The sequence below is a fragment of the Pipistrellus kuhlii genome, unplaced genomic scaffold (genome assembly GCF_014108245.1).
Source record: "Pipistrellus kuhlii isolate mPipKuh1 unplaced genomic scaffold, mPipKuh1.p scaffold_m20_p_38, whole genome shotgun sequence".
Taxonomy (NCBI): domain Eukaryota; kingdom Metazoa; phylum Chordata; class Mammalia; order Chiroptera; family Vespertilionidae; genus Pipistrellus; species Pipistrellus kuhlii.
In genome coordinates, this window is record NW_023425538.1 from 3,312,413 (window position 1) to 3,334,319 (window position 21,907).

A 21,907-nucleotide genomic window follows, 5' to 3' on the forward strand; every position below is an offset into this window, starting at 1 on the left:
ACCATATAAATTAGAAAACAATGGTACATCTACACAATGGCATACTATGCTGCTATAAAAAAGAAGGAATTCTTACCATTTACAGCAGCATGGATAGAACTGGACAGCATTATGCTAAGTGAGATAAGCCAGGCAGTGAAAGAAAAAGACCACATGATCTCACTCATTTATGAATATGGCACCAAATATGTGATAAAGAGGACACTTGTTTATAATATGAGACATGAAACAAGAAAACAGAGTGTGCCTAGCCAGCGTGGCTTGGTTGGTTGGAACACTGCCCCGTACACCAAAAGGTCGCAGGGTGCAGGTTCATAGTGGAGGCAACCAATAGATGTTTCTCTCCCACTCTCCCTCTCTCTCCCCCTAAAGATCAGTTTAAAAACATACTCTGGAGTGAGGATTTTTTAAAAAAATATTTTATTGATTTTTTTTACAGAGAGGTAGAAACACTGATGAGAGAGAAACATTGACCAGCTGCCTCCTGCACACCCCCTACCAGCGATGTGCCCACAACCAAGATACATGCCCTTGACTGGAATTGAACCTGGGACCTTTCAGTCCACAGGCGGATGCTCTATCCACTGAACCAAACCAGCTAGGGCTGGAGTGAGGATTTTTAAAAAAGGAGATGAAAGTGGAGCATAGCCTTGTTCCACCTCAGCTAGCTACATGAGACTGAAATTTTTTACCACTCTGCAAATGGCCACACATTGCTCTAGTATTGATTAGGGTAATACAAATAAACTTTAGCAAGTAGGCAAATGGAAAATACAGAATCTGTGAATAACAAAGACCAAAGTATATGTTTACCAAACCAATATCAAGAATAGCTGTGGAACCATGACCCAGGCCAAGAAAGAGAACATTGCCAGCCAGCAAGCCAGAAGTCGCCTGGATGCCCTTTCTAATTACACAACCCTTGCTGTTAGGGATAAACCATCATCCTGACTTTTATGAAAATCCTTTCCTTAATTTTCTAATTGACTTTTGTCTGTATTTGAACTTGGAATATACAGAAAGTATCCTTTTGTACATGGATTCTTTTGCTCAATGTTATAGTGTAAGATCCAAGAACATTGTTGAATCTATCATTTCATTTATTCCTTTTCATTGCTGAGTGTATCCATATCCATTTTATGGACATGACACATTTGTGGATCAATTCTAGTGGTGGATATTTGAGCTGTTTCTAGTTTTAGGCTGTTACAAGCAATGCTGCTATGACAACTGTTTTATCTATATCCTGGGGCCCATATCACTAGTCAGAGAGGCAGTGCATTGTGGGTCAGAGCATAACCAGGCTGGAGTCACACAGACTGGCTCTTCCACTAGCTCCCCCAGGGTATGCACATGGCCACCTCCCTTCCTTCAGGTCCCTGACTTGAGCATTCTACTGCATTTTAATTGCACCTCTCCCAGCACTGCCTACTACTGCCCTGCTCTCTTTTTCTCCTTAGCTCTTGCCACCATACCATATAAATTTTTTATTTTATGTATTTATTTATTTTAGATAGGCAGGGAGAGAGAAGGGAAAACATCGATTTGGCCAAAACCAGTTTGGCTCAGTGGATAAAGTGTCAGTCTGCGGACTGAAAGGTCCAGGTTCAATTCTGGTCAAGGGCATGTACATTAGTTGCTAATTGATGTTTCTGTCTCATCGATGTTTTTAGCTCTCTATTCCTCTCTCTTCCTCTCTGTAAAATATATATATATATATATATATATATATATATATATATATATATATATATATATCGATTTGTTGTTCCTTATGCATTGATTGATTCTTGTATGTGCCCTGCTTGGGGATTAAACCCATAATCTTGGTGTATTGGGATGATGCTGTAACCAACTGAGCTACCTGGCTAAAGAATAATTTATTTTATTGATCATCTATCCTCCTCCCATTCCAACTCCGTAAGGATGGGCATTTTGTCTGTTTTGTTGACAGCCATATCCACTGGTATATTGTTGCCCTTCACTGACCCACCTGTAAAACGGGAATTACAATCCCCCATGGAGTTATTAGAGGATGTCATGTACATAGTGAGGGCTAAATTCAAGGTAAAATAACCCAAATATTTACTGGCACTGTTCAAGCTCTGCATATACTAACTATATTCCATAAGTAAGTTTTGTTATTGTTATCATTTCTATGTCTGCCTCCCCCATCAGACTGGGAACCCCTGGAGAGGAGGGGCACCAGTTGTCAACCTTTGAATGAACATACATCCCCATCAGCATGTATCAGACGCCCAACCTTTGTCCAGCCCCACAATTCTTCTCCTCAGGCTCCCCTAACCCAAACTCCTAGCCCTGACCCCCTCTGAGTTTCCACCCTACACTGCCCTCCCAGTCTCCCAAAGACCCACCTCTGCCCTGATCCGCCCCCACGCTCCACCGGTCCCACCCTCTCACAGACACCACAGACACCACCTCTGAGTCCGCAGCCTCTGGGCCTTTATCCTGGGACTTCTCAAGCCTTCCCCGAGGGCCCGGCCCCTCCTTCCCGATGAGGGAACGAGGTCAGCCCCTTAAGCTACAGGTTCCCCAGGCTCCACGGGACCCCGCCCCCGCCGGAGACTCCGCCCCAGGCCCCGCCCCCTCCCACCCGAGACTCCGCCCCCGCTCCTCCGGAGGCCCTGCCCGCAGGCCAGCCTTGCGCCCGCACCTCCTCTTGGAAGAGGCTCTGCCGGTTGCGCAGGCTGCGCAGCTTGCTTTGCTTTTCCTCGTGCTGCAGCTCCTCGGAGGGCGGCTCGAAGTAGCCGATGAGGTCCTGCAGGCTCAGGACGACGCCCTCGATGGGCAGCGCGGTGCCAGCCGGCGGCCCCGAGCCCCGCGGCTTCCCGCTGAAGCTGTCCAGGCCCCTGTGGGATCACGCACTCGTTGGCCAGGGGCCGAGTGCTGACCGTGGGTGCGGCACTCGGGAGTCCCCCTATCCCCGTCCCTGCAGGACTCTCCTTTAACAGAGAGGGAGATAGATATGCAGAAAGACAAAGAAGGCCGACACTGGTTTGGCTCAGTGGGTAGAGCGTCGGCCTGTGGATTGAAAGGTCCCAGGTTCGATTCCGGTCAAGGGCATGTACCTTGGTTGCGGGTACATCCCAAGTAGGGGGTGTGCAAGAGGCAGCTGATCGATGATTCTCTCTCATTGATGTTTCTAGCTATCTCTCTCCCTTCCTCTCTGTAAAAAATCAATAAAATATATATATTTTTAAAAAAGTCAAAGAAGGGCCTTGGCCTGAGGTTACACGTGGAGCTGGAACTAGGACTCATGCCCCTGTAGGCACAGGGACAGTGGAAACAGGAGTCCGAGTTGGGAAGTCCAGGGTCAAGGGCCTGGGTGTCGGGGGGTTGAAAGATGATCAGAAATGCTCAGGTTAGGGACCAAGTATATAAAGGTCAAGAGTTTAGAGGTTAAAAAAAAAAAAGTTTAGAGGTTAGTGGTCATGTGAATGTTCGAAGGGATGTGCATGTCAGAGGTAGAGATTAATGGGGTCAGGAACATGGCGGTCAAGGTTTGACCTGGCACCGGGGCAGAGTGGGCAGGTTGCTCACTTGATGAACTGGTTGTACAGGCCAGCAGTGCTGTAGATCATGCGGGCAGCCTGGGACTCCTCCTGCTGGCAGCGGGTCAGGGACAGAGCGTCATCCATGTGGCCTTCCTGGTGCAGCATGGCCTGGCAGTGGGAGGACAGAGGAGTCAGGAGGGGGCCTTGCTCCCTAGACTTTAGCCCAAAGCTGCCAGCTTCCTCCACCAAATCTCTCTGCCAGTTCTCCCTTCCTCCCTCTTTATCTGAGTCTGTCTTTCATTCTGTCTTTTTCCTTTCATCTCTATCTTTGTCCCTCTTTTTTTCTGTCTGTTCATCTTTGTCTCTCTCGCTCCTTATCTGTACCTTATCTCTATTGCACACTTTGGTCTCATTTTCCCTGTCTCTCCTTCTCTGTCTTTCTCTGACTCTTTCTTGTCTGTCTCCAGGCCAGGCCCTCTCCCCTTGTATCTACTAATGCCTTAACATTCCCCCATCAGAGCACTCTAGCAGCTCCTCAAACTTAATATGCCCCAGCAGAATGCCTGGCACCGTCTGTGAATATGGCCACCACAGTGCCAGCTTTCCCCTGAGCTGACCTCTAGTCCTGTGGCTGGGACTCCTCCACTCGTGCTTTCAATGACAAACCTTGTTCTTTTCGAAAACAGGTGCCTCCCTAATCTTCCCACTCATTCACTCAGCAAGTCTTTGTTGAGTGACTCTGTTAGAGCTAAAACTTTAGCCCTGTTCTCCTGAGCTGATATTTGACTGTTCCTGAGTTGGTTAACGGCACTTCCATTCTTTTGGTTGCTCAGGGTAAAAATCATAGCAACACCCCCAGTCCCTATCTCTCTCGTCCCAATACCCAATTTGTCAGAAAATCCTGTTAGCTCAACCCTCAAAATACAACCAGAATCCACCATGTTTCCCACTACTCCACAGTCCTCACTTGTCCTGTCCTCTGTCATCTACTACCTAGGCCCTACCAGCAATCTCCTCCCGGTCTTTCTACTCCAGCTCTACACCCAACTCCCACCACACACAACCTGTTCCTGGAAGCAGCTAAGGAACCAAAACTCTGTGGCTCCATCTCATGCAAGTGAAGGTAAAGCCAGGACCCTCCCCATTACCAAAGGCCCTACACGGTCTGCTCCCGTCTCCTCTCTGTCCTCACCTGCCCCTCCACTTGCCTCTTGCTCACTCCGCTCTAGTCAAAGTGGACTTCCTTTCTGTTATTGCAACAAACCAACCTCATTCCAACCCTAGGGCCTTTACTCATGTTCTTCCCTCTGTCAAAAGCAGCTTTCCCTCTCTTCAGTTATATAGCTATGTACTTCATTAAAAGCAGTTTATTCACCAGTTCTGAGAAATGGGGAGGTGGGGGGCTGGGAATAAGTCTCTGTAGCTGGCCTATATTTACACACACACACACACACACACACACACACACACACACTTGGGTACTCATTAATTTGTTGAATGTCATTCTCTGTCTGTTTGTCACTCTCTGTCTTTTCCATCTGTCTTTCTCTAGTTTTCTGTCTCCATATTGTATTTATCTATGACTTTCCATGTCTATATTTCGCTCTCTCTTCTCCACATGTATTAACAACATATATTTCTCTTCATTTTTTTCCTCTCTCTCAATTTTTGTTTCTCTCTCAGCCTGCCTCTTTCTCTCATCTTCAAACACCTGATATTCTGAAGGCTCAAGCAGGAACCCCCGTCTCCCACCCCGTCTCCTTTCTCTCCTTGCCGGTGCCCACCTTCTTCTTGAGCACTCCGAGCCGCAGAGCCTTGGGGTCCGGAGCGGCATAGGTGAGCCACAGGCCTGAGGCCACATGCTGCACAAAGCACAGTGACTCCCCATACTTGATCTCAGGGGGACCCATGCCTTCCACGTCCCGCTTGGGGGCCACATCCAGCTTCTCCTGCAGGGACAGGGGACATAAGTTAGCTCCTCTGCTGTGCGGTTAATAGGGGAGCCCCACAGAGAGACTGCTGAGATGGAATTTGGGGCTCCAGGTGAGGGAGGACACTCTGACCCCACCAACCTTGGAGATGCGGAAGCAGAAGGAGGTGGCCTTGGTGTGGGCCTTGCTGGCATCAACCACCACCAGACCCTGGTCCTCAGTGAGTGCCAAGTACCGCCCCGTGGTGACATGGCGGATGCGAAGCGGTTGGCCCCAGCGAAGGTGGCTCCCACTCCAGCTGTGGAGGGTGAGGGCGAGAAGGTCAGAGACCAGCCGCGATCCTCCCATGGAGACTATGGTCTTGGTTCAAACTTCCTCAAGCCCCTTTCCAGGATGCCCCAAACTTTCCTCAAGTCTTCCTTAGAATCCCCAAACCCCTTCAGGAACCCTAATCATCTTCTCTTGGGCCTTCACAGCTTCCTCTTGGCTCCACAGATGTCTCTAGCACCCCCAGTTTCCCCAGACCTATCATATTATCCCTCTCCACTCCCCACATTTTCACTCAGAACCCTCTAACCTCTCCCTCAGCACCCCCACAACTCCCAAGACCTCCTTTTCCTCCAGGATTCTAGGACCCTGAGGACTTCATTGTCCTCTTGGGCTCCCCAGATTTCCCCTCAAAACTCTCAAGTCTCTTCCTTAGTTTTCCCCTCCAGATTCCCCCCAGACACAGTCCCCTCCCTCAGCTCAACCCAATGCCCCCACCTGATTCTCAGAGGCTCCAGTCTCCAGAGGGAGCGGGCATGGGTACACACAGCTCCCCCCTCATAGTGGACAAGCCTGGGGACATGGGAGAGAGTGAGGTCAGGAGTTCAGGTTCCAGTCCCCCAGAACCTGATCCCTACCCCAGCCCCCCAACTGACCTTTGCATCCTCCCTGCTCCCTCCCTGAAAACCCATGCCTTCTTGTCCCTCATCCAGACCTGCGCTGGTCATCACTGTCAGCGGGGGAAATGGTCAGACACTCATCCATGTGTCCATGGAAGAGGCGGAGGACATGGCCCCCAGTCACATAGCCTGCAGACGAGCCAGGAAAGATGATCACTGTGGGTTGGAGCCCCAGACAAGCCCGGAACCAAAGAGGAGTTTAGGGGCCTGTTTACCCCCCAGGGGAGGCTGGGGCCTGGGCTAGGGGTCTGCAGGTAAAGACCTGAATTTCAGGGTAGGAAGTGTAGTCTGAGGTTTAGGCTAAGTTTGAGGTTTGAAGTAGAGGGATATGATTTGGGGTCTCAAGTTGAGGGTCGGGTGTGTAGAGCTGGGGTCTGAGTTTGGATATTTGAGATTAGGGTTAGATATTTGGGTCTCATGCTCCCTGATATTGTGGTCCATGTTCCATGGTCCATGGCCTGGGATTTGGGTTTAGAAGTGTGATGATTGGCTCTGAAGTTGGGATCTGAATTTTGAGTGTGATTTTGAAGGTCTGAGGCTGATAGCTGAGATTTAGGGTCTGAAGTCATAGATTAGGTTTGGAAGTCTGAGCTTTGCAATTGGAAGTTGGTGAGTCTGAGATTCAAACTTCAGGCCTGAGTTTTGGAATCTGTCCTTTGAGTCTCAGCTTGAGCCTTAGGGCTCTGAGGTTTGGGGTGTCAGAGTTGGAGTCAAAGTTGGGGCCATGTTTTGGGGAGTCTGAATCTGGGAGATGATTTTGGAGATATGAAGTTAAAGTGGAGGTCTGAGGTTGGTTAGGTATAGAGTCTGAATGAGGGGTTTTGGTTTGGGGATCAGGGTTTGAATTTGGGGGTCTGGGTTTGGGGGTTGAGGTCACATGCTGCTTGTGCTTGACATCTGAGGATTAGGGTTGAGAATAAGCTCCAAATTTGATGTTCTAAGATTGGATCTGAGTTTAGGGGTCTGGCCTCCAGGACCCGAGTTTGACATGTCAGCTTGGGGACCAATACTTTGGGTCTGGGTTTGGAGTCTGATCTTGAGTTCTGGATTTGGGGTTAGTTGGAGATCTAATTGTGAGGGTCATAGTTTGGGGTCTGGGTTTACAAGGTTCTGTTTGGGCAAATCTGAGAGGCAATGTGGGAAGTCTATGTTGGGGCTCTCAGTTTAGGGTCTGGAATTATGGGAGTCCTCACCCTCTTCACAGCCAGAGGAGATGGGATTCATGTTCCACAATGTTTGCATGAAGGAGGCATCGACTTGGAGCTCCCCACTGGCTGTTGACAAGTGCTGAAGGCAGCCAGGAGGTGATGGTCAGAGACAATGGTGATGGGCCAACAGTTCCAGAGACAGAAGCCAAAACCCAGAGGTGGAAGCCAGGAAACCAGCAGATGAAAGACAGAACATTAGAGGTCACAGATCAGGAAACCATGATGGAGTCAGGAGCTGGGGTGTCAGAAACCAGGAATTGAATGTCAAAGGTCAAGAGCCTGGATATTGGGAGTCGGGACCTTGGGACCAGGCTAACCAGTGATAAGGAGATGGGGTGGATCCCATGTGCCTCCTGCCTGGGGGCAGTAGTAGCCATGGGATTGCTCACCAGGTAGCGCTCAGAGGAGACACTAACGAGGATGAGGTCATCCCCAACGCGAACCTTTTCTCCTTCAGACCTCTGCTTGGAGGCTGGGTGCATTGTCCACCAACAGGCTTCGCCTATGGGGGGCAGGCGTTTCAGGATGATGGCTGCCCAGAATTCTCTTCCCAAGGTCTTCCCTGTCCTGAGCCTTCCAAGCCTTGTGCCCCAAATTCTCCTACTGCTGCCACCAACTCTGCCTCAGTTCCCTCTTCCTGCCCTCAGACCTTCTGCCTACAATTCCCCCATGCTTGCCCAAGTTTCCCCATCCAAATTTATCCATTCGCACCCAGATACTCTCTGCCTCAAAGTCCTCATTACCCCCAGAGCATTTCCATGTCTACCCCATAATTCTGTAGATCTGTACCCCAACTTCCTGCCTGTCCTGTCCTGTCCCTATCACACCCTGCCCCTCCAGCTCCTCCACCTGTTGCGTCCTCCTGCAGTCCCACGTCGAAGGCCAGCTTGTCGGTCATGGAGCGGGAAGTAGTGAGGCAGCTCAGATACTAGGGTCATAGAGGGGGGTCAGCCTCCTCCTGGAAGGCACTGCACTCCCTGCCCCCTGCCCTCTTGCCGATGCACTCACCATGCTGCTGTGTGCATGCCGGAGCAGGATGGCATGGCCATACAGGAGTGTCCTGTGTCCTCCGCCCTGGGATGACTACAGGGGGGTGGGGGAGTGAGCGCACAGAGTGAGAACAGACCCCTAACACATCTGGCCTATCCCAGGTGGGAATAGGATCCCCATAAAATACCATGCTCACACCTGGATGCAAGGAAGCCTCTGCTCAGACCAGTACAGATTCTTTGACTCAGTTTCCCTACCTGTGAAAGTGGAGGCTCTGTCTCTGAGAAGTCTGTGGATGGGGAGTTTTATATTCCCCAAAGTCCCCTCTGTCCGCCCTGCCTCCTTCACCTTATTAACTAGGCCAAGAGTCACTCAGGGAGGCTGGACCCTCCTCTAGGTACCGAGGACACTCCAGGAAGCCCCAGCATCTCATGTCCCACGGACCTCAGCTCCTTCTACTCTAACCTGTCGCATCATGGCTGGCGGCAGCTGGTGTGCACGATACAGTCCTGCCAGTTGTTAAAGATTTGAACATCACCCGCAGAGACCTGCCCTGTACTGCCACAAGGAGACTCTACCCTCCCCCACCCCCACCCGTGTCTTTTGATGGCACCAGGCCTTCCATCCCAGCTCTTTCATGCCCATGCTCTGAGGGGGCCATGTGATGGGGCCACATGATCACATGGCGGACCCACTCCTGGACCGGAGGGGACCCACACTTGGGATAAGAGAGGGGAGGGAAGAGGTCCCATGCGGAGAAGAGCTGGGATCAGGGTCAGGGAAAGGATGGGAAAGAGGAGGAAGTACAGGCAGTGGGAACAGGGGATTCAGAACCCCCATCCCCTTCCTTCATTCCTTCTTTCCTTCCTTCTTTCCTGGCCTGTTCTGGGGTCCATAACCCCAGCCTCAAATGCAGGATGTGAGCCCAAGAGGCAGACCGGGCTCAGAAGAGGTGGGAAGGACAGGTGACACCCAAGGCCAGACCTACCCACTTATCCAAATTGAGGGCCTGTGGGGTGGGTCAGAGAGAGGAAGAAGAGCAGATGGTAAATGAAGCCCATTTCCTCCCACCCATCCTGGTCACCCATCGGCTCGGGGGAGCCTCACCTCCACGCCGGCCTCCACAGTGTTGGCCAGCATCTCCTGCAGGGCTCGGACGGACAGCGACTGCTCCAGGACAAAGCAACAGATGGCCAGATCGGGGGGCACATTCTGGAGGGGGGTGAGATGTGAGCAGAGGGCCTGCAGGCCCAAAGATCTGGCATACCCCTTCCCCTCTAAATATGGACACCCAGACTCGACCCCAACCCTCCAAGCCCTGCCCTCTGCCTCCTGCTTCAAACACCCGAATCCTCACCAATATCACAGAAAACACCTCTGCTGTGCCTCCTCCCTCAAACATCTGAACCCTTTCTGAACCCCTACTCTTTTGCTCAGACACCCCACACCCCACCTAATCTCAGAAGATGCCTCCATCCTTAGACACACTGCATCGGCCCAACTCCAGGGCTCCTCCGCTTCCCCTGCAGGCAACTCAAACCTCTCCAACCCCTCCTGCTGTCCCCGTGCAGCCCAGTTCCTGCCTCCTGCATGGATACTGTGAATACTACTTCAAAATTGCAAGAGGGCACCTGTAGCCACCCCCTCAGTCTTCCACCTGTTACCTCAACTCCTAGACACACTCCTGCTTGAACCCAAGGCTCTCTGTCCCCTGCAGACCCTGGCCCTTTCCCCCATCAGATGCCATATCCCCTCCATTTCGCAGCCCTCACCTTATCCCCCAGGTCACCTCCTCTCTCCGACCTGAGTCCACCTCACCCTCAGACCCCAGGCACCCTCCACCTCTCAGCCTCAACCCCCACCCACACCCCCACCTCAGTTCCCTGCTAGCATCCTCCTGCCCCTCCAGGCCCTGTCACATCATATTCAAGCCCCTCTGCCACCTCAGACACCGGCCTCCTAAGACCCTGGTCCCTCCCTCCTCAAACCCAGCCCCCTTTTCCTTTTAGCCCCCTCCATTTTCTCTCCCATCAGCACCCTCTCTTCAGATTTCCAGACCATCCTTCTTTGGGCCACATATTCTGTGCCCCTTTAGACCCCTCTCCCCCTGGCCCCTGCCCTAGCTCCCGTGCTGACCTGAGCATTGCTGGTAGGCTCCAGGAAGCAGAGGCGGTTGCCAAAGCCCTCGGCTGCCAGGCAGAGCTTAAGCTGCTCCTTGAGCACGGTGGCACTGCACTGTAGGACCACCTCATCATCCTGGGGAGGGATGGGGGTTCAGGGCTCCCTAGCACTCAGCCTCACCCCACAGACACTACATACCATGCCACTCACCCCACCCTTGTCCCCATGAAAGAGAGACCCACCTTGCAATAAAGTAGGTGCCCGTACTGAATGCTCCACATACTTCTAACATCTCCATGAAATAGGAACTAGTGTCATCCCATTTTAATATGGGAAACTGAGGCTCAAAGCGGAGGCATGGTCTGTCCAAGACCACACCACTAAAAGGAGGAGCTGGGATTTGAGCCTAGCTGGCTCCAGAGGCCCCCCAGGTGGGTCTTCAAGGTGAGCCATTGAGGGTGGGAAGTCTGAATACATCAAGTTCAATGGCTTTTAAGCTCAGCCTCCTTTAATTTCTCTTTTGTGTATTTAATTTCTCTTAATACCCAAAATTGTTGCTCTGGCCAGTGTGGCTCAGTTGGTTGGAGCATATTGCAGTACACCAAAAGATAATGGGTTCTACTCCTCATCAGGGCACGAAACCAGGTTGAGGGTTTAATCTCCAATTTGGGTGCATGCCAGAGGCAACTGATAGATATTTCTCTCATCAGTGTTTCTCTCTCTCCCTTCCTCTCTCTGAAAAAAAAAAAATTATACACACACACACACACACACACACACACACACACACACAGCCATTGCCCTAGACAGTTCAGCTCAGTGAGTAGAGTATTGACATGCAGACTGAAGGTTCCCAAGTTCAATTCTGGTCGAGGGTTTCAGGCTCAATCCCCAGTAGGAGGCATGCAGGAGGCAGCCAATCAGTGATTCTCTCTCATCATTGATATTTCTCTCTCTCTCTCTCCCTCTCCATTTCTCTCTGAAATCAATAAAAAAAATTTTTTTTCAAAAGCTATCCTTTAAGGAGTGACTTCTAATGACATCTGAATGTGATGCCAAAGCCTGGACTAGTTCCTGGGTGGAGAAGAAATGCCACAAAAGATGATGCTTCAGCAATTGGTCAAAGTTGAATAAGGACTGTGAATTAGCTAATGGTGTCATCACAATACTAATTTTCCTGATGTTGATAATTGTACTGTGATTTGTAAGAGACATCCTTGTGTTTTAGGAAACAGCCACTACAGTTTTTAGGGTTAAGGGTATCATGTTCACAACTTACCCTAAAACAGCTACAACAGTTCAGGGGAAAAAATATGGAGAGACAGAGGGGGGAAGCAGATATGCCAAATCTTCACATTTAATGAAAATGACTGAAGGCTATATGGGAACTCTTTGAACTAACCTTGCAACTTTTCTCTAAGTTTGAAATGATTTCAAGATTATAAATTAAAATTTTAAGTACAATAGATGCATTTTCATGTGGTGGATCCCATTCTAAGAAGTTAACTCATTGATTCCTCACAACAACCATGTAAAGTAAGTCTTATTATGTGAACCTTTGGAAACTGAGGTCCAGAGAGGTGAAGCAACTTGCCTGAAGTCACACAGCTGTCATATGACATAGCTGGTACTTGATCACAACTCTGTATGTCACACTCTTAGAACACTAGACCACCTCTTCATACATGACTATAGTAGCCCACATCTACCTTTATAACCAGCACAGTGTACATGGGGAGTGCTCAGTGTTTTCACTGATAGAAGTCTCAATAAAAAATGATGGCGACCACAGCTCTTCTCTGCTGAGGAAGGCAGTGGTTATTCCATCTTGTAGCTGAGGAAATTGATTCAAGGAGCTCAGGCATCCTGCCTGAGATTGCACAGTCTCCAGTCCTTCCAGGGTATCACACAAACATGTTCCAGTCCTGGGCTTTGACCCACCCAGGCAGCCCTGAGTCTGTCTATCCAGCGCAAGAGGAGGGGAGACACAATAAACAGGTGAATAGGTTCATAATTTAAATGTCAGTCGTAAGTGTAATGGAAAAAATTCCCAGGGTGATGTAAGAGAGTGGCTTTTGGAGTAGGGATGACATCAGTGAGGGGATGAAGTGACAGCCTCTCCAAGGAGGTGACATTTGATCTGAGCCTAATACTTTATCCCCAACCATAAACTTTATCCAAATAATGAGGAGGAATCAGGCCTCATGGTCTCTGGAGGAAGAAGGGGCAACCTGTTCAAAGACCTGTGGCTGGAGGGGCCGAGGGTGTTGAGGAAGAGCAAGGGGGATAGAATGGTGGCAGCAGGAACAAAGGAAGATGGGAGAGATGAGCTCAGAGAGAGCTGCACAGACCCCTGGAGCCCTTATGGTACAGATTTTTTGTCCCCATTTTGTGTGTGTGTGTGTGTGTGTGTGTGTGTGTGTGTGTCTGTGTCTGTGTGTGTCTGTGTCTGTGTGTGTGTGTGTGGTTTGTTTGTTGTTTTTTGTTGTTGTTAATCCTCACCCCAGGATATTTTTTCATTGATTTTTAGAGAGAGTGGAAGGTGGGGGGATAGAGAGAGAAACATCGATGTGAGAAAGACACATTGATTGATTGCCTTCCACAAGCACCCTGATTGAGCCTACAACCAAGATATGTGCCCTTGACCAGAATCAAACCTGGGACCCTTCAGTCTGCCGGCCAACACTCTATCCACTGAGCCAAAGGCCCCCTTGTTAATTTTAATATATTTGCTGCTGAATCAATCCTTGTCCCCATTTTTCAGACTAAAAAATTAAAGCTTGGAGAGAAAAATAAAAATCACCTGCCCAAAGTTTGGAAGCAGGCAAATGGCAAAGCCAGACATGAACCAGAGAATGGCTACACCAGTAGTTCTCTAACTTTCTCCTGCATCAGAATAAAGGGAGGGACCAGGAGGTTGTGGTTTGATTCCCTGGTCTGGTCACATGCCTGAGTTGCAGGCTCCATCCCCAGTGGGGGACGTGCCAGAGGCAGCCAATCAATGACTTTCTCTCATCAATGACTTTCTCTCATCATCTCTCTCTCCCTTCCTCTCTGAAATCAATAAAAATATATTTTAAAAAAACAAAAAGGAATGAAGAGAGGTGCTTGGTTAAAATGCAGCTTCCTGCAGAAACCGGTTTGGGTCTGTGGACTGAAGGGTCCCAGGTTCGATTCAGGTCAAGGGGCATGTACCTGAGTTGCGGGCACATCCCCAGTAGGGGGAGTGCAAGAGGCAATTGGTCGATGTTTCTCTCTCATAGATGTTTCTAGCTCTCTATATCTCTTCCTTCCTCTCTGTAAAAAATCAATAAAATATATATTTTTTAAAATGTTGGTACTTTAAAATAAAATAAAATGCAGCTTCCTTGCTGTTCCAGTTTCCCACCCCCACCCAACACCAAGAGCTTGATTCATTGGCTCTGCCTGAGCAGGGAATCTGGGCCATTAACCACCTCAGGAGGTTCTGACATGGCCACGCTTTGAGAAAGCCCAGCCTGGGGAAGAGAGGTGGGGGTAAGGGGGCTAGAGGCCACCACACATCTAAAGGAAAGGAAATTAGTTTGGGGGTCCATGGGCACCATACTTAAAAAGGGAAATAATAAGAACAGAAAATACCAACTTGTCCATCATGCTTCATAAACCTACAGTTTATGAAATTTCTGTAGGTTTCAGAAATTTCATAAACCTGCAGTTAAAAATAAGTGTGTGTGTGTGTGTGTGTGTGTGTGTGCACCTAATTTGTCCATAATAATATGAATTGACGGAAGCCATCAGCAGGTGAATTGATAAACAAATTGTGCTATATTCACACAATTGAAATACTTCCCAGCATCTTAAAGAGCCCTACTGGTTTGGCTGGATAGAGTGTCAGCCTGTAAACCAAAGGGTCCTGGGTTTGATTCCGGTCAGGTCAAGAGCACATACCTTGGTTGCAGATTTCACTTTGGTTGCAGGCTGGGCCCTCATTGGGGCTCATGCTAGAGGCAACCATTCCATATGTTTCTCATATTTATGTTTTTCTCTACCTTTCCCTTTCTCTTTCACTCTCCCTAAAAATCAATGGAAAAATATTCTCAGGTGAGGATTAACCAAAAAATAAAATAATGAATTAAAAGAAAGAAAAAAAAGAACTTTTGCCCAACCAGTGTGGCTCAGTGGTTGAGCATCAATTTATGAATCAGGAGATCATGGTTCAAATCCTGGTCAGGGCACATGCCAGGATTGCGGGCTCATGTAGGGTGGCATGCAAGAGGCAGCCAATCAATGATTCTCTTTCATCGATGATGTTTCTATCTCTCTCTCCCTATCCCTTTCTCTCTGAAATGCTACATGGTTGAGCAAAAGAAGCAAGACAAATGAGCATGAATTGTATATGAAACATTGGAATGACTAATGGAATCTATAGTGACAAAGTAAATGGACAGGTTGATTACTGCAAAGAGCAAGAAAACTTTTTAGGGTAAAGGAAATGTTCTGTCTTAATTATGATACTGATTACATATCTGTGTACAGTTTGTCAAAATTCATTGCATTGTAACACCTAATATGGGTGCAATTATTGCATGTCAGTTATATCTCAACAAAGTTGGTTTTTAAATAATGTATGTATATAAGTACATGTCCCAGGTTACAATAGAAAATATTTCTTACTGGTGAAATGAGGTATAAAAGGTTAGAGAGAACCACCACACAGCATCAATAAAGTTCTGGGAAAAACACCCACTCTGTGAAAGCAGGAGTGCTGGGCCCCAGGGGCATCTAGAAATTACTCTTCTTGGCCTTGACCTTGGGCAAGTTGTTCCACTCATACCTTGGTTTCCTTAAATCTCCCAGAGAGATAAAGATAGGGCCCTAGCTCAGAAGATAGGCATCGAGGATATAATTAGATGCTTCAGAGGTCCTGGGCACGGGCACGGGTCTGACATAGAGAAGCTCAGGGGCTGATGGCCTTGGCTACCATCTCATTAGGGCCCAAGAGGAGAGGAGAACCCAACCCAGTGGAAGGGACTGGAGCTGGGGCAAGAGTCTAGGGTGAAGCTAGGACTCCTCCCCTGGCTGCATGCTCAGCTGTCCCTACCCTTCACTGTCAGCCCCAGCTGTCTGCTCCTCCCTCCCAGGAAATAAAACCTTACAGCCGTGGTCCTAGCCGGAATTCTGTGTCAGCATTTCCCAGGGCCCAGAGGGGGAAGGGAGGAGCTAGTGCAGGGTCAGCAAACCTGGCCCAAAAGAGAGAACATCTCCTTCCATACTCACACTCCTCATCCAGCTGAGCCACTGGGAGGGAAAGTTAGGAAGGACTCGAGTTAGGCAGCCCCTCCCCCCCATCATCTCCCTGTCCCCTGCCCAGCCCCCAAAGACCGGCTATTCTGGGAGAGACACCTGTTGTTCCAATTCCCATCCCTGCCCCCAGCAGGGGATCAGAGATGTGGGGCCAGCGCTAGAGAGACGAGTGAGAGACAGAGGGTCTGAAACCAAAAGACAAAGACAGAGACAGGGAGACAGAGACACAGAGACAAACTAAAGAGACCAATAGGGAACGACATGGCCAGAGGTTATCAACAGCCATTTCATCCTCCTTCCCAAAACCAAGGTGGGAAAGGAAGACCAGGAGCTGAGGGACTCTCAGGAGGCCCTCAAGGGCTGGGAGTGCAAAGGACTTGGGGTTTCCAGCCACCCCAGCTCCCTTCTCGAAAATTTAAGTAGGTCAGAGTCTGGTGCAAGAAGAGAATAAGGGCTAGGATTGGGGGGAGGGGGGGCGCTAAATTAAGCTCAGGAATTAAAACTGACTTCCCCAAGTGCTGCGTCCAGGGTGATGAGAGGGGTATTCCCCACCGGCCCCCTTCTCCCAGACAAGCCGCTAATGGCATAAGAGAGGGCGGCCCACGACCCCCTCCCCAAAGTCGGCTAATTCTCTGTGGTGAAACCGGGCGGGGGGCGGAGGGGGGGGGCCTGAGAAAGACGACTGAGGGACGCTCACCCTGAGGGACAGAGGAAGAGACCTGGAGTCCCAGAGACCACAGCAGGCAGGACAGAGAGAGCAGAGGAGCCCGAGGAGGAGCCCCGAGTCCCCCTGACAGCGATACGCACCGTCCGCAGAAACTGGACCTCATCCTCGCCCTCTCCTCCGTCTCCCATGGTGTCGGGGCCCGAGGGGACGCCGCCGAGGTGTAGGGATGGGAAGAAGGAGCCTCGGGCTGGGCGGGCTGCGGGCGGGCTGGGTCGGAGACCTCCGGGGACACCGGAGGAACCCGCGAGGCAGATGGAACTGCGAGGAGGACCGCGCGCCGGCGGAGCTGGAAGGAGGTCCCCGCCCCCGGGCTCCCGTTAGACCCGCCCCTTCGCCCCGCCCCGCCCACAGGCCCGCGGCCCGGCCCGCGCTGGTGGGAGAGGCGCCAGGGGAGTGTCCAGAAGGCAGCTGCTCTCCGCACACATTCGGGGTGAGGAAGGGACCATCTCTCTCCCGTTTCACCGGGAGCAAGCTGAGGCGGAACGGGAGCCGCTGGTGGCGCCGCACTGCAGAGGCTGATGCGCACGAGGCCTCCGGACTTCAGGGCGCTGCACACTCAGTGACTGAAAGCAGGGACTCTGAGCCAGCCTTGTGACTCCCCTGTGTGACCTTGGACAAGTCACTTCACCTCCCGTGCCTGAGATTCCCCAACTGGAAAGAAGGATATTAATGGTACTTATCTCACAGGGCTGTTGCAAGGATTAAATGAGATCATTTATTTACAGCACTTAAAAGAGAACCAATGTAAAGATTATATAAGTGCTGCTATTATTATTATCACCATTATTATTATAAAAACTGATGAGGCCGAAACCGGTTTGGCTCAGTGGATAGAGCGTCGGCCTGTGGACTGAAAGGTCCCGGGTTCGATTCCGGTCAAGGGCACGTACCTTGGTTGCGGGCACATTCCCAGTAGGGGGTGTGCAAGAGGCAGCTGGTCCATGTTTCTCTCTCATCGACATTTCTAACTCTCTATCCCTCTCAATTCCTCTCTGTGTAAAATCAATAAAATATATATTTAAAACAAACAAACAAACAAACAAACAAACAAAACTGATGAGGCAGGAACAATAGCCATAGCAGAAGTCTTCTGTGTACATGCTGCATTCGAGGCCCTGGGCTTAGGTCTTTTTATGCATCTCATTTAGTTTCACAACAATCCTGCTATTGTTCACATGGTTTAGAGGAGGAAATTAAACTGTGTGGTCCTTACCAGGTATACTTTTAAGGACTCAAATAAAATGATGTAGTTCTCACAACAGTATGGTGAAGCCATACACTTACGGTGCCCATTTTACAGATAAGGAAAGTTGAGCACAGAGAAGTGGAGTGACTTGTCCCAGGTCACACAGAGACTGAGACTGGGATTTGAACCCAAAACCAGAATTTTATTTTTAATCTTCACCTGAAGATATTTTTCCATTGATTTTTTGAGAGTGGAAGTGAGAGGAAGAGACAGAGAAAGAGAGAAAATAGATGTGAGAGAGACACATCTATTGGTTACTTCCCACAGTGGTGCCCCGACCAGGGCCAGGGATGGGGGTTGCAACCAAGATATGTGCCCTTGATGGAACTGAACCTGGGACCCTTTAGTCCACAGGCCAGCACTCTATCCACTGAGCCAAAATGGCTAGGAAAAAAGCCAGGATTCTTAACCATTCAAAGCCAGGATTCTTTTTTTTTTTTTTTTTTTTTTTTTAAATATATATTTTGTTGATTTTTTACAGAGAGGAAGAGAGAGGGATAGAGAGTTAGAAACATCGATGAGAGAGAGTCATCGATCAGCTACCTCTTGCACCACCCCCACCGGGGATATGCCCGCAACCAAGGTACATGCCCTTGACCGAAATCGAACCCGGGACCCTTCAGTCTGCAGACCGGCACTCTATTCACTGAGCCAAACTGGCCTCGGCAAAGCCAGGATTCTTAACCATTCTGCTTTATTGTTTCAATATTTGCATAAAATATTCCAATTATAACAAAACCCACTTCCCCATGTCCAGAGTTCTAACCCTCCCTCTCTGCAAGGGTCACCTGAGCCGCTGAGGACACCTGACTAGCTGGGCCACTGCTTAATGCAAGTTGAGCACTCTGGGCTTTCTAAATAGGAGACCTGAGAGCAGTAACCAGCTTCTTCTTGAGAGCAGGTGTGGAGGGCCTCTACACTTTCCTCAACAGGCAGCTATGGTGCTTGCCTGTGCGGCTCAGTGAGTTGAGCAATGTCCATGTACTAAGAGGTTGCTGGTTCGATTTCCAGTCAGGGCACATGCCGGGGTTGTGGGCTCCATCCCCAGGAGGGAGCATGGAGGAGACAGCCATTGATGTTTCTCTCTCATCAATGTTTATCTCTCTCCCTCTCTCTTCCTCTCTCTCTAAAAAAATTAATAAAAACATGTTTTTTATTTCTTTTTAAAAAATATATTTTATTGATTTTTTTTACAGGGAGGAAAGGAGAGGGATAGAGTTAGAAGCATCAATGAGAAACATATCAGCTACCCCCTGCATACTCCCTACTGGGGATGTGCCCACAACTGACATACATGTCCCCAACCGGAATCGAACCCGGGACTCTTCAGTCCTCAGGCTGACGCTCTATCCACTGAGCCAAACCGGCCAAGGCTAAAAACATATTTTCTAAAAAAAAAAAACACATGCAGCTGTGGGACTTGGAGGCCCAACACAGAAGCCTCATCTACTTGGGCCTCCTGCCAGACAGGCAACTTCATGCCTCTGGGTCTCAGTTTCCTCATCTGGCAATTGGGTTAATTTAGAATAGTTTCTATCTAATGGGGACTTGGGGAAATTTTGATGAGGAAACCAACATGGTCACTGATTGATACAGGGATCTATTAAAATTATTATCATTGTTAAAATGTAATGGTATTGCACTCGGGCCGGGCGAGGCCAAGGAGGGAGCGAGGAGGGCAGGGAGGGAGGAAAAAAACAAAAAAACCCAAAAAACAAAAAACAAAACAAAACAAAAACAAAAACAAAAACAAAAAAAATGTAATGGTATATATTAAGTTACATAAAACAATATTTTACAGTTAAATAAAACTATACATAAAATCCTACATAATTAAAGACTAATATGCTAAGTGTCCAGTCGTCCGTTCATCCATTCAACCAATCAAAGCATAATATGCTAATGATATGCTAAGGCTGCTTAACCACGTGTTATGACATGCACTGACCACCAGGGGCAGCCTTTGAGAGCCTCCTGGGGGTCCCTCAAGCTCCCCGTTCAGTCTCAGTTTGCTCTCTTGAAATGGAAGAAAAGATGGTCCCTTCTTTACCATGAACGTGTACTCTTGCTGCTGGGTTCCCTCAGCCTGGCCTGCACCCTCTTGTAATCTGGAACCCCTTGGGGGATATGGGAGAACTGGATTTGGCCAGATCCGGCAAGCCAGACCAAGGGACCCTACTGCTGCATGAATTTGTGCACTTGGATCTAGTGTTAAATAGGTTGCTAGGAGTAACATAGTTAAAATATTGGTATAGTGATACAATTGTAATATATAACATATGTTTGTATCATATTGTTGAATTATAAAATGGATAATTATATATTTAGGCTTATGTAATTATATAGTACAATACAGTTATGTGTTTACATATACATTATATAATATACATGTAAGTTTTATGTATTAAATTGTAAGTTTTTCCTTAGAATTTTATATTTAATATAAAATTATTCTGTCATTTTACATTATATCATGAGATATTAATAATTCTTTTTTTTTTCAGTCATCCTTGTGTTGAAGACCCAACCACGATAGCCCTGGCAGGGTAGCTCAGTTGGTTAGAGCAGTGGTTGGCAAACTCATTAGTTAACAGAGCCAAATATCAACAGTACAACGATTGAAATTTCTTTTGAGAGACAAATTATTTATTTATTTATTTATTTTTAAAATATATTTTATTGATTTTGTACAGAGAGGAAGGGAGAGAGATAGAAAGCTAGAAGCATCGTTGAGAGAAAGTCATCAATCAGCTGCCTCTTGCACACCGCCTACTGGGGATATGCCCGCAACCAAGGTACATGCCCTTGACTTGAATCGAACCCGGGTCCCTTCAGTCCCCAAGCCGACGCTCTATCCATTGAGCCAAACCGGTCTCTTGTGTATATACGTGTGTGTGTGTGTGTGTGTGTGTGTGTGTGTGTGTGTGTTTCTATGAGACCTTTGATTGAATAACTAACACACTAGGTTTTGCATAAACATATTAATTACTATGACCCATTTACTCTAGTCATGTGTATGTATCCTACAGAATTATATGCTTTAATATTCATCAAAAGCCAGGTACGAGAATGTTTACAGCAGCAATATTCACAACAGTCCCAAACTGAAAACTCAAATGCCCATCACAGGAAAATTGATAGATCATTTATAGAATAGTCACACAATAAAAAATCATTTGGTTAAAAATAAGGAATAGCCGAGACCGGTTTGGCTCAATGGATAGAGTGTCGGCTTGGGGACTGAAAGGTCCCGGGTTCGATTCCGGTCAAGGGCATGTACCTTGGTTGCGGGCATATCCCCAGTAGGCGGTGTGCAAGAGGCAGCTGATTGATGACTCTCTCTCATCAATGTTTCTAACTCTCTATCTCTCTCCCTTCCTCTCTGTACAAAATCAATAAAATATATAAAAATAAGGAATAAATTTTAACCAAATATAATTACATGGAAGAATCACAAAAGCATGATGTTAGATAAAAGAAGCCAAACACAATAAATCATTCCATTTATATATAGCTCAAAACTGGGCAAAACTACTCTGTTAGAAATCAGGCTAGTGTTTGAATTTTGGGAGGTAGCCCTGTGGAGGAGGTCTGGGGGCTGGTAGAGAATGGGAATGTTATTTTTTGATTGCTGTGATTGTTACAATTCACCAGCCTGAACACTTAGGTTTTGTGCTCTTTATTTATATGTCAATTAAAAAATATGTCAAGCTCTAACCGGTTTGGATCAATGGAACGTCGGCCTGTGGACTCAAGGGTCTCAGGTTCGATTCTGGTCTAGGGCATGTACTTGGTTTCGGGCACATCCCCAGTAGAAAGTGTACAGGAAGCAGCTGACTGATGTTTCTCTCTCATGGATGTTTCTAACTCTCTCTCCCTCTCCCTTCCTCTCTGTAAAAAATCAACAAAATATTTTAAAAATAAATAAATAAATAAATA

The 21,907-nt window shown here is 48.3% G+C and overlaps 1 protein-coding gene across 8 annotated transcripts in view; it reads right to left on the reverse strand.

The window, feature by feature from the left end:
* The window catches only part of RYR1 (ryanodine receptor 1), a 125,639-nt gene extending 108,653 nt beyond the window's left edge, over positions 1-16,986 (reverse strand). For 3 of the 8 annotated variants that reach the window (XM_036408259.2, XM_036408254.2, XM_036408252.2), the window contains exons 1-14: positions 16,803-16,980; positions 10,728-10,847; positions 9,699-9,803; positions 9,580-9,600; positions 8,610-8,684; positions 8,451-8,529; positions 7,991-8,103; positions 7,587-7,680; positions 6,429-6,522; positions 6,212-6,286; positions 5,588-5,744; positions 5,300-5,464; positions 3,562-3,683; positions 2,675-2,870 (exon numbers count right to left, since the gene is read on the reverse strand). In XM_036408259.2, coding sequence (XP_036264152.1) covers positions 2,675-2,870; positions 3,562-3,683; positions 5,300-5,464; positions 5,588-5,744; positions 6,212-6,286; positions 6,429-6,522; positions 7,587-7,680; positions 7,991-8,103; positions 8,451-8,529; positions 8,610-8,684; positions 9,580-9,600; positions 9,699-9,803; positions 10,728-10,847; positions 16,803-16,850 — 1,464 coding nt within the window. In that variant the 5' untranslated portion in view covers positions 16,851-16,980. Of the gene's footprint in view, positions 1-2,674; positions 2,871-3,561; positions 3,684-5,299; positions 5,465-5,587; positions 5,745-6,211; positions 6,287-6,428; positions 6,523-7,586; positions 7,681-7,990; positions 8,104-8,450; positions 8,530-8,609; positions 8,685-9,579; positions 9,601-9,698; positions 9,804-10,727; positions 10,848-16,802 lie in introns of all 8 variants that reach the window. The other 5 variants (XM_036408253.2, XM_036408258.2, XM_036408257.2 and 2 more) reach the window with 3 other exon arrangements.
* Positions 16,987-21,907: the final 4,921 nt, after the last annotated feature.